A 12,585-nucleotide genomic window follows, 5' to 3' on the forward strand; every position below is an offset into this window, starting at 1 on the left:
TTAAGGCAGTGCAGATAGTACAATGAGGGTGGCACGATGGGAGGAGAGAGTGTTTACAATTATGGCAGGGGGTGTTCTCGCTTTCCTTCCATTCCTTCTTTTTTCTTATTTCAAAACACTTTTAAAGCCGCTTTCGGCTCCCCTGCTCTGAGAGGAATGGCAAAGTCACTAGCTTTCAAAATTGTTTTGAACCAAAAAAAGGGGGGTGGTGGCAAGCACTCACTCTGCTGCAGTTACTAGTCATTTTGAGGGTTGTTGAAGCTGAATTGCAGCCCTTGAAGTGGCCACTCCCATTTGTCACTAGCGAATGAGGTGACGGCCTGACAAATCTGGGTTAATTAAGAAACACAGGGGAACACAAACTGGTAATTGTAGTCTCCCTTGATTCTGGCCAGAGGAATTTAAGGGTCTTATGAAAGGTGGTGTTTTTTATTTCTTAAAGCGGCTTAAGTTGTTTTGCTGCTTGCTTCATTTTGAAATGTGTGTTTAAAATACATTTTTAAGAAGTAGCATGCTCACTATGCAATATATTTACACAAGGATGCCCCTCCTAAAAGGGACAGTCTTTGCTCAGTTATCTCTTGCTCCCCTCTCTTGCTGGCTTCAGTGATGTAGACTACTTTTCCAAAGTTAGTAGGTGATGAATCGGTACTGCATGTTAAGCTTTCTGTCCTTTTCATTTTTGCTTCCTAGATCATACAATGTGAGCAATCTGACAGATGATCTAAAGCTTTTATACAGAGTTGCTGGTGCTGAAGGAAAAGGAATAACATTTATTTTCACAGATAATGAAATTAAAGATGAAGCATTTCTGGAATTTCTTAATAACCTGCTTTCTTCTGGAGAGGTTTGCATTTCAGATCAACAGAGGCTTTTAGAGCTGTGTTGCTATGATGACTGTTAAATGTTTTGCTTGTCCTTCTATTTCAAAAGCTCAGGGTAGGTTTGACTGCAACTCCCATCAGCCCCAGCCAGCATAATTAGGTTGATAGTCAGGGATGATGGAATCATAGAATCATAGAGTTGGAAGAGACCACAAGGGCCATCCAGTCCAACCCCCTGCCAAGCAGGAAACACCATCAAAGCATTCCTGACAGATGGGCTGTCAAGCCTCCGCTTAAAGACCTCCAAAGAAGGAGACTCCACCACACTCCTTGGCAGCAAATTCCACTGTCGAACAGCTCTTACTGTCAGGAAGTTCTTCCTAATGTTTAGGTGGAATCTTCTTTCTTGTAGTTTGAATCCATTGCCCCGTGTCCGCTTCTCTGGAGCAGCAGAAAACAACCTTTCTCCCTCCTCCATATGGTCAACACCTGGGGCGTCCCACATGAACTACTGTTAGCAGAGATGTAAATCTTGAAAAATATTTTTAAAAATAAAGTTACAATTCAGGGATAAATTTTAAATGAAATTATTAATTTGTTTCTGGGATCATGCAAGTACTGGGCTGGCTATCAGCCCATGTCCCTTGACAAGGCAGGAGCAAAGAGACTTTTGGGAAGTGGGTTGAACCCACAACTAGTTTTCAGGGATAAACTTTAAATGAATTTATTATTTTGTTCACCATTGATTTTCTTAGTAATTTATGGGGTGGGCAAGTAACTAGCCACAGATGTTCAGAATCTTGGTACATTGGCCACTGTATTTATTGGGGTCTATATTCTTGCATGTTTCCCATGGGTTATATAAAAGTTGTGCAAATGTTGTTATTTTTGTTGGAGTGAGAACTCTGTGGAATTTCAAGCACTATATGCACAATGATGTGTTGTGTGCACAGGTTCCATCTGTGATCCAACAACCAGATTTATGTGCACAAGGCCCTTTAAAAAAAGCTAAAATCCTGCCAATCACTTGTTCTGGAGAAGAAGCAGGGGGATAGATTCAGTTCCCTCTTCCCTGAACATCTTTGCTCACCAAACAGAGGCTCCACATTCATGGTCCCAGCTGCTTTAAACATGGTCCATTGGATTAGTGTACATCTCTTCAAATAAGGAAAAAAAAGATGGTCTTTGGCCTGCATATCTGAAGGCTTAACTATTAGACAGTTTTGGAAAGGAAACATCGACCTATAGTTTATAAAACTGCATTATAAATACATAACTGAATTTTCATTTTTCCTTGGCTCTGCTAAGATCTCCAATTTATTTGCTCGGGATGAAATGGATGAAATAACCCAAGGATTGATATCTGTAATGAAAAGAGAACTACCACGAGTTCCTCCTACTTTTGATAATCTTTATGAATATTTTATATCACGATCAAAGAAAAATCTTCATGTTGTTCTCTGCTTTTCTCCAGTGAGTTTCCTTTAAAAATCATATCTACCGTCCTTTGACATATTTGCTTATGATAATTCCCCCCATTCAAGATTATATATTTAAATGTGAAAAATAATATTTTTATGGCAAATGTGCTCTTTAAAGGCAAATCCTGCAAGTCTGGCTCAGCCGTCTAGCTCATGGTAATTGTTCTATTAACAATTCCATTTCTGTATGTGGTCTACAAAATTGGAACAGGCAGCTATGTCCTAGGTATGTTAATTTTGAAGTTGGTGACGTGGAAGGCTCCATACTATCCTGCAAGGAAGGGAAAGTAGTTATGAAATGGATTGCAGCTTAAGATATGAGACCTTAGATGCAAAAATGGTGCCCCCCCTTTTTTATTGAAAAGTTTCAACTATAAAGAAATAAAGTGATGCAAAGAAAAAGGAAAAAAAACACAGAAATGTATTAGGAACTGAGCTGTGTCTACTGTTGTGGGTTCTGAAAAAGGTGTGGGTGGAGCTATCAACAATAGCGCCGGTAGCTCCATTTTGACCTCAGGGGTTGTGGTTTTCTGAAATTTTAACTTGCCGGTGTCTCCATCTTGCCCACCGCCAATCTGACACATGAAGGATTCCACATCTGACCTGGATCGGTAGATTGTGCTGCGTAAAGTGGTGAAAGTGCGTTAATTCAGCATGATGACATTTTAAGACACAAATATGATGCTACTATCCTGGGGCACAGGGACATGGGAGTAGATTTCCATGCGTGCAATTTCATCAGACTGAGAAACCTTAAGCACAAGTGGTTTCCATTCTTGGTCTAATTCAGCAACTGGGGCAAGAGGTTAAATTCAGCCTGGATCTAGACACATCAAAGAAGCGTTTAAACACATCAGTTAAACGCATTGTAAATTTAAACAGGGAAAACAGGTAGAGAAAAACAGGACTCCACATCGCCATCTGGTGGCACAATGTTATATCGCCTATGCAACGCAGTAAATAGCTTTTTCTTTACCATTTTAGCTGAGTCCTCAGTCCCCCCCCCCACTTTCTTTGCAAACGGATAACAGTTCCAATCTCCAACAATCTGACAGACTTTAAATGTGCTCAATCTTTCCCCCTCCCTTTTTGCATGCAGTCAGATTGGGGTTTGTATGTGAGGGAAATAATAGCTGAAGTTTTGTTCCTATTATTAAGTTTGTTGGATAAAAAAATCATTTATATTACAATAAAAAATTATTTTTGTTATTCTTGGTAGGTTGGTGAAAAGTTCCGTGCGCGTTCTTTGAAATTTCCTGGCCTTATATCTGGCTGTACCATGGACTGGTTTACTCAGTGGCCCAAGGAAGCCCTTGTTGCTGTATCTCATTATTTCCTGTCAGAGTTTAACATTGTCTGTTCTCCTGAAGTTAAAGCTCAAGTGGTGGAAACTATGGGCATCTTTCATGATCTAGTTTCAGAAAGCTGCGATAATTATTTCCAAAGGTAGCGTTTGAAACATATGTAGCAATTCTTTAATGATAACATTTGGTACTGGAATATGTATTTTTATAGATTATTTTATATACATATAATGTACTTTTTTTAAAAAAAAACAAAAATTAGTTAAACCAGCTATGGATTCAGTTACTCAGTTATAACTGTTGTATGAAAGATGCAATATGTAAATTTGGTACTTCTATATTAAAATTTAGGTAACTCTGCTTCTTTTTTTCTTTTTTAATTACATTAAACTTTGGGTTTCTCTTAATAAATATAACACTTGTTTGAGAAAACAGATAAGCTTAGAATCTAACTGCCCCTATACCTAGATATAACAGGAGATTATATCTAACATGGTTACTTGGGTTTCAGGGAGATGAGCAGTTATTTATTTCAAAGACGTTATATCTTGAGATCAATTTTTACAACTGCAGCTCATTAACATGCATTACGATTACAGCTGAAAGTGAAATCTTTGGCTTTTGCCATTGACATAATTGTACTTGTGAAGATGAACGTAGGTTTAGGATTGTATCTGATGATAACATGAGCATTTGAACCAATCCCCATTGCATGTTCCAGATACCGAAGAAGAGCTCATGTCACCCCCAAGTCTTACCTCTCTTTTATTAATGGCTACAAAGATGTTTATGCTGACAAGCTAGCCAACATTAATGAACAAGCTGAGCGGATGCACATAGGTAAGATAAGATTACCCCAGCTCATTGCCCCTGCCAACAATCTCCTCTTCTCTCTCAGTCCTCCCACGCCACAGCCAAGCCAACCTCATTCAGCTGGGTCCCCTGACCCTCAGTGGAGTCTTTTCAGGGAACTGCTGGGCAGAGGAGGTGCAGGAAAATCACCTTTCACCCTTCTGGATCCAGCTACACATATGTATAACTTGCCTCAGAAGTTTTCCACCTAAAGAAAAGTCTTCATGAGATTTCTCCGTGCATTCTATATGAAGATCACAAATTCCCTTAAAAAAATTAAAAATCTAGAAATTATTTTCCCTTTGACAAACCAAACTTAGACCCAGATTTTGCCAGGACAAAGTTTTTTGTGTGTACAGAAATGCCAATTAGTCTATAAAGATAGGTTTCACTTCTAATTTGGCAGCAAATAATGAATAGTGGATTGTTAGATGGATGGAATGGCAGTCCAATCCCTATGAAATCAACATTGCATATAATGTGAGTGATACCCAACTAAGTCATACTCAGAGTAAATTCATTGATTTCAATTGCTCTATTAACATTGGCTATTACTCATCACAAATAACTATTAATTATTCTGAATTTTGATGCGTTTTGTAGGTCTTTCTAAGCTGATGGAAGCTAGTGAATCTGTTGCTAAACTCTCCCAGGAGTTGGCAGTGAAAGAGAAGGAACTGGCTCTGGCATCTGTAAAAGCAGATAAAGTAGGTTTTATACCAGAATACAGTATTTTATAAAGGAAAGTGACTGAGTTCACTGGTTTTGTGTCTCTCCCACCCCCCAATGTTTTGAAAAGGAGAAATCTATCTTGTGTATAGCAACACTATCCTTGTCCCATTGCTGGACTGCTGAGTTAATTATATGTTGCCCCTGCTTGCTTTGCTTTCCCACCCCATTACCCCCACCACCCTACCACTCACCAAAGTCACCTCCTCACCTTTCCCTTACAGCTCACCAACTATGTAGGGGAAATGCTTTTAATAGGTTTTGTTTGCCCTCACTCATATTGTACTTGCTGCATGATTCCTAATTGGCTAGGATCACCCATGTGCAATACAGGAATAATTGCCCTTATTCTAAGCTAGCATTGCTTGGCATCATTGATGCCAACACATTAATTAAATGTTTAAGGGCCAGATCCACCCACCCAACCCTGGAAGGCTAGGTGGGGATAACCCCATTATGAGCAGGGTCATGTGGATGTGGCTCATGAAGAGCGTGGTGAAGTAAAACCTTTAGTTCACCATTGCTAGCTCTCTTCCATTGCAAACTTCCAAACTGGATGACCCTGCATGTTTTTAAATTTTATAATAGGTGCTAGCAGAAGTGACAGTAAGTGCTGAGGCATCAGCTAAAGTGAAAAATGAAGTTCAAGGTGTAAAAGACAAAGCACAGAAGATTGTAGACGAAATTGATTCAGAGAAAGTAGTAGCAGAGGCAAAGTTGGAGGCAGCTAGACCAGCATTAGAAGAAGCTGAAGCTGCTTTGAATGTGAGTGACATTGTAATAGAATATTCACAGTTCTCTTGAAGCTGCCATAAATGAAGAAATCAATCATACATGAATTGTATAATATAGATAATATGCCATTGTCTGCCTGCCTATCTGTGCTGCAAAGTACGGTACCTATCTTTTTAAACTGGAGGTACAAAGCTAGAAAAGTTGTTAAACATTAATAGAGTTTGAAATAGTCTTTTATTTGTGCTATTTGTGTTGTTCTACATTGTTTTCTAATTTTTATTTCTTTCATTGCTAAATACCTTGCCTTATCTCAGGTGCTCTGTGCACCATCTATGGCGGTTTTGGGAAATATACTGTAGTTTGTAAGTCAGTGTGCTGACTATAGCTTTCCGCAGTCTGGTAAAACTGTGCTTCAGTTAAATTTTTGATGTCCCTGTTTGAAGCTGAGCGTCCCATTATTCCTCATTCTGTCTATTGCTTAGAGATATGTGATGTTAAATTCAGGGTACTAAGTTTCCCCTGTGTCCATATAAAATTTTGCCCAAGCAATAAATGAATTTAATTTTTCCTTTGCAGACTATCAAACCAGCAGATATCGCAACAGTTCGAAAGCTTGCCAAGCCACCTCATCTTATCATGAGGATCATGGATTGCTGTCTCTTGCTATTCCAAAAGAAAATAGATTCAGTTACCATGGATCCAGAAAGGCCTTGTTTGAAACCATCTTGGAGCGAGTCACTGAAAGTAAATCCCATTTCCAAATGCTTTTAATACTGCGGGTGGGGGAATCAATGGCTTGGATCTAGTGGCACCCTGGTTTAAGCCGAAGGCCTTTTTATTTCCACAAAAGAGAGCTCCCAATTCTCCTGTGAGTGTAAGATGCACTCAGACATGACATCACCTCTGCCTACCACTTGAAAGGAGCATTACATGCAATTCCACCTTGGTATTTCTTCTTGAAATGAACGACAGTTTATAAATTATATTGACAACAACAACAGTTATTAAGGAGACATTTGGTGATGCCCGCTATGGCCTCATGGTCTGATCTTGCCTAGAAAATGCGGGGTGGGTGGGTCAGTGGGCTTCCCTTAATGAGCTGCTTGGGCACTGGGAGAAAAGGATGATGGACTAGAATGAGCCGTTGGCATAATCTAACAGGTTTGTTCTTATGTTCTTATATTTTTTATAAACACAAGAGCATTATGCTGTTCTCCAGAATCTCATGTAGAGCAACATACAATAAAGGACCTGAAGTTGATTAAGCAGGTTATTTGAGGTGGCCAGAAAATATTTATTAGAAATGTCCCGTCCATTTGTTAAATTCATCAGACTTTCTGACCACTGCATAACAGTTGGCCAATGAACCCAACAGAGATGGATAACCTTTCACCCTCCACGTGCTGTTGGAACTCTTAACTCCCATCAGCCCTAGTCAGTATGACCAATGCCTAGAAGGATGGAAGCTGCAGCCCAACATCTGGAGGGTCACAGACTCCCCAAACCTAAAACAGTAACTGTAAACAGCCAGTCATTAGCTTCATTCCACTACTTTGGTAGAATTTAGAAACTAGGAAATTAAAGAAGAAATACAAATATACAAGGAATAATTACAATTGGGACAGTGATAGCAGAAAGTGCTTTACAGGTGTTTGTTTATTTTCAGCTAATGAGTGGGCCATTTCTGCAGAGTCTCCAGCAGTTTGCTAAAGATTCCATTAATGAAGAGACGGTAGAATTGCTACAGCCTTATTTTCAAATGGAAGATTATACTTTTGAGAATGGTAAAAAAGTCTGTGGTAATGTGGCAGGGCTTCTTTCTTGGACACTGGCCATGGCAACATTTTATGGCATAAACAGAGAAGTACTGCCTCTTAAGGTAAATGGCAGCATTTGATTTGAACTGTGTTTTCATTTATTGAGAGGGAAAAGAAACCATGCAATGTCTCTTTTGTCTGCTTCTGCAGTGTTAGGTGTAATGGCACTAGAAACATGCCCCTCCCTCCTCTTCATATATAATATCACTAATCTTGAAATAATATTTAAAACTTGCCCCTCCCTCTTTACAGGACTTTTTGTTGGTGTTTGTTTGTTTTTAACCACTAACTGCATGGAGAACACGCTCTCGAGTCCATCCTTACCACTGAACTGAGTCCTAATGGTAGTGCGCCCTCCTCAGCTTTCCCCTCCCACTGCCCCAAATCTGAATGAATCCTTCCTCCACCTTTTTCCTTGATGCAGCGCCCCTCCTCCTCCCTGCCCCCTATGCTGAGCAGCTCGAGGCTTGCTTGCCACGCGGGCTTCCTTAGCAGTCCCGCTACTGCCATGGGGAGGGCAGGAGGGAGAAGGGGGCCACGTAGCTTTGTGCACCGCCACCACTGCCTCCTCTCCCAGGCAGGAAGCAAGAGAGTGCGGCTGGCCGTAGGAAGAGCCGCCACCACCGCCCAGCATGCCCTCGCAGCTGTTCCCGGTCAGTCCCGGACTCCCACTGCTGGGCTCCCCTGATGAGCAGGTGCCGTGGCGCAGGGCACCACTAACCCTAATGGGTAAGATGGCCCTGTGTAGCGTGTATATGTTTTAATTCATTTGCTGTTCTTCTGAGCTGGTTCTTTTGGCTGTTTTTATTATATTTTGTACATCAACTTGAGAAATCTATGGGGAAGGTGAATAATAATAATAATAATAATAATAATAATAATAATAATAATAGGCACAAGACCTTGTGAGGAAATACTCAAAAAAAAATTATTCAGACCAGCAAATACAGCCATTTACTATTCAAACAAAGCAAAAAGCAGAATATCTGGTTATAGATCTTTTCCTGTCTCACTGAGTTGTCATATTAGTTCCTCTATGCTAGGGAGACGCAATTCAGACGAGTATTTCTTCAGACTGAATCCCTCTTTGGACAATTTTCCTTTAGACAGCTGCTTCATCTAGTTAGTCTTAGTGTTTTGTCTGTCTGTTTTTCATAGCTAAAAAAGCAGCCGCAAGAAAAACCTTAGATGTAGTTATAGAAGACACAATGAATTTCCGGAAACATTGCCGCTTCATTCGTTTTTCATTTTTAGGCTAACTTGGCAAAACAAGAAGGGCGTTTGAAAGTAGCAAATGCAGAATTAGCAAAGGCTCAAGAATTATTAGATGAGAAGCAAGCAGAACTGGATAAAGTGCAAGCAAAGTTTGATGCAGCTATGAAGGAAAAGATGGTAAAACAAGAGAACCTGTTGAATACTTAGAAGTATAGGATGCTTTGTTTACTGTATGGACTTAATCCCCCGACCAGCCCTGAATAAGATAATTTATGATGCTGATTTCCTAGCTGGCCACTGCCTTATCTTGAACTTCTTTCTGACATGGGTGTAGTTCTGAAATGTTGCTTGTCTTGTGGGCCTATTTAATAGTATGCAGGAGAGACTATAGTTTTTTACCCTAGTTGACAGAAATGCAGATTTTAGATAGATAGATAGATAGATAGATAGATAGATAGATAGATAGATATGATAAATATTACACCAGCCTTTCAGAACATGGTACTATCCTGATGTTTTGGACTACATCTCCTATGCCGCAGTAGCTAGGGTTGATGGGGTCTGATGGGAGTTGTAGTCCAAAGCATCTGGGTGTCTCCAGGTTGTATTATGCTGCTTAGTTGCACAGGTAACTTGTATCTTACAATTATTTCACTTGCATAATCACAGCGTAAATGTGGGGTTTGAAGTCAAGCCAGCTTCCTCGGGAGCTGGGCTTAGGTAGCTGCCATGCAAGAACAAAGACCAGGTATAGCAGAGTCATGTGAAGGACAACAGCCATTATAGCTGGTTGGGAAGCAGAAACAAAGGGATGGTGCTTAGGATGGCTGGGCTGCTATGAAGAACAAGATGCTCTTGAGATGACAGTGCTGCAAGATCTGCACCCCCTTCATCTAAACTCAGGTGTATATATATGTGTATTTAAACCATATTTCTTAAAGGCCCTACAGAAACACGACCCTGGATGATCACCCAGAACCCCCTGGAATCTTGTGCCCCACTTGGCAGAGATTGGAGGTGGCGCACACTCTTTGTGTGTTTACAAGATGGTTCATGAATGCAGTTCTAATGGATAAAAACATACAATGGCTTATGATATTATACTTCTTATTAGATATTTATTTATACCCCAACTTTTCCCTGACGGGACTCAAGGCAGCTTGGCTTTCCTCCTGTTTAATGTATATCTGAAACTTAAAGGTGTAAAGTGACAACAGTACACCAAACTCTGTTTCCTCTTTTCATCTGACTGTGGTTTTGTGTTATCCAGTTTCACCGTGGTTGGATTAACCAGTTGAGACTGACATTGCGGGGATGATTACTGGCAATTATTTTGACCTAAAAGAAATGGGAAAATCTACCACCTGATGGGGCCTGGTGTCCCTGCTCGCTGAGGTTCATGAGCTTATTGCTGCCTGCGGAAAACAGTAGTTGCTATGGTTTCTTTTCATCGACTCTCTTACAAATGCTGCAATTTTATTCTATCTCCCATCGAAACCTAGCAGCTATGATGCTATAAATGACCTTGATAACACCATGTCATCTATTTTCAAGATATATGCTCATAATTTGTTCTAGAGCAGCATAGCTATCATGACTTTCATTTTGAAAAGTATAATGTGACACAACATTTCCTAATTTTAGGACCTCTTGAATGATGCAGAAATGTGTAGGAGAAAGATGCAGGCAGCTTCTGCGCTTATAGATGGCTTGAGTGGAGAGAAAATTAGATGGACCCAGCAAAGTAAAGAGTTCCGAGCCCAGATAAACAGGTATGGTGTAGGACAAATAAAGGATCAAAATTCATTGGAAAATACTACTGGGGACCTATCAGTAGGCAGCCAGTTGTATCACACCGTAGTGAAATCTGTGGGACTTAAGGTTATTCCACAATTAATCTAAAAGCGCTAATTTCAACTTCAAGTGAACTGAATTGATCAATATTAAATATCTAGAATAGATACGATTTTCTTCTTTCCCCTCTTCCTTTTTATTGGGGGTGGGGTGGGGGTGACTGGATACATAAGCAGATTAGACCTTGTCTCCCTTATCGTCTTTTAGCTTCCCTTCTTAGTCAATATATCAGTGCTGCTGATCCCTATAGTGGTATAAGGAAGAGTGCTGGTCCAGTGTCCAGCGAATTAGTTCACTGAAGCAAGTAGTACTGAGTGCTAGTGGAATCCTCATCCAGTTAAATAGCCAGTTGTGAGGGTTTTGAAATATCCATCCACTTCCCAGTTTAACTTAGACGTAAAATAGACATCAAACTCACTTTATTCCCCCCTTCAATCCTGCTGTAATTATTTAAATAGTGTCTAATGGTGTCCTGGTTGTATTTATTTTTCTAACAAGCCTGTACCATGTTTATTGTTTTTCAAAACATGAAATCTGAAAGAATACTAATGGAGATTCTGCATTTTTCTAGACTTGTGGGAGATGTTTTACTCTGCACAGGTTTTCTTTCCTATTGTGGCCCTTTCAACCAGATATTCAGGAATCTTTTGCTTAAAGATTTATGGGAGACAGAAATGAAAGTCAGGAAAATCCCCTTTACTGAAAATTTGAACCTCATTTCAATGTTGGTGGATCCTCCTACGGTAGGTCTTGCAACCCGTAAACGTTTGTAGCTCTAAATTTATTCCCATTTACTGTTTATGAGGTAGAATCAAACCATTTGCATTTTTAGCTAGTCTGAACAATGCTTTTTCATTCATCATGTTCTAGAAAATTTGTGTGCTATGCTGTACTATAATGGCAGCAGGAACCAAGGTGGAAACAGTTCTAGCAAACAGCAACTTGAGGCAGGGTAAACCTTGGAGCAGCAACCATTTTTAATTCAGTTATTGCAAGAGTTCCATTGTGTTAAGTAATATCTGTTGATATTACTGAAATAATATAATTGTGCTTTTATAGTAACTATTAGAATAGTTATGAGACAACATACATGTAAAGGGACACACACGACCCTTTCACAGAGATCCAACTAAAAAAAATTAAGTGGAGGAGTGATTTCTTTACATAAAATAAAGATTCAATTAACTCCTGTTACTTTTGTCTCTGTTATAAAAGGAAAGTGTTCAGTGTGGCATATAAGCTATACAAAGGGTTTTTATTTTATTTTATTCCATCGTGGACCTCGGAACAGTTCAAATATTTAAAAAATTGGGTGGTTTTCATGTGACTGGATACTTGTGTACACTACCTCATCAATATATTTTTGTCTGAAATGGGAAAATGTGGGTACGTAGAGGCAGGTACATTAATTATTGCAGGTGTGATTTTTTTTTTTAACCTGTTGCAATCATGAATATGGCAGAGGCTGTCTTCGCATAATAAAACATCTCCGGCCTTGCAACATATAATTTACTCAGTACATCGCCAGTTATGATATGCTATAAATTTAATTTTCCGAAAAATAAGTAAATGCAGGTGCACCAACAGCTTGAATAGATAAAAGAACACAAGCATCTTAAAGGCATGAGCTTTTGGCATAAGCTTTAGTATCACCGCAGTTTTTAAGCCAAGAGAGTAACTTGGTGGTGGTGAGCTGGTGACCGTCACCACCACTTCTTGTGGGAGCAAATTCCACAATTTAACGATGTGCTGCGTGAAGACATACTTTCCTTTG

At 39.7% G+C, this 12,585-nt stretch overlaps 1 protein-coding gene across 1 annotated transcript in view; it reads left to right on the plus strand.

Annotated features, from left to right (window-relative positions):
• The window catches only part of DNAH8 (dynein axonemal heavy chain 8), a 117,030-nt gene that overhangs the window by 67,808 nt on the left and 36,637 nt on the right, over positions 1–12,585 (plus strand). Inside the window, exons 59-69 of the mRNA XM_033144581.1 lie at positions 694–847; positions 2,133–2,297; positions 3,525–3,751; positions 4,331–4,449; positions 5,065–5,168; positions 5,779–5,955; positions 6,502–6,669; positions 7,592–7,804; positions 8,997–9,134; positions 10,602–10,729; positions 11,383–11,554. Of these exons, the coding sequence (XP_033000472.1) occupies positions 694–847; positions 2,133–2,297; positions 3,525–3,751; positions 4,331–4,449; positions 5,065–5,168; positions 5,779–5,955; positions 6,502–6,669; positions 7,592–7,804; positions 8,997–9,134; positions 10,602–10,729; positions 11,383–11,554 (1,765 nt within the window). The remainder of the gene's footprint in view (positions 1–693; positions 848–2,132; positions 2,298–3,524; positions 3,752–4,330; positions 4,450–5,064; positions 5,169–5,778; positions 5,956–6,501; positions 6,670–7,591; positions 7,805–8,996; positions 9,135–10,601; positions 10,730–11,382; positions 11,555–12,585) is intronic.

Source organism: Lacerta agilis, chromosome 3 (genome assembly GCF_009819535.1).
Source record: "Lacerta agilis isolate rLacAgi1 chromosome 3, rLacAgi1.pri, whole genome shotgun sequence".
NCBI lineage: Eukaryota > Metazoa > Chordata > Lepidosauria > Squamata > Lacertidae > Lacerta > Lacerta agilis.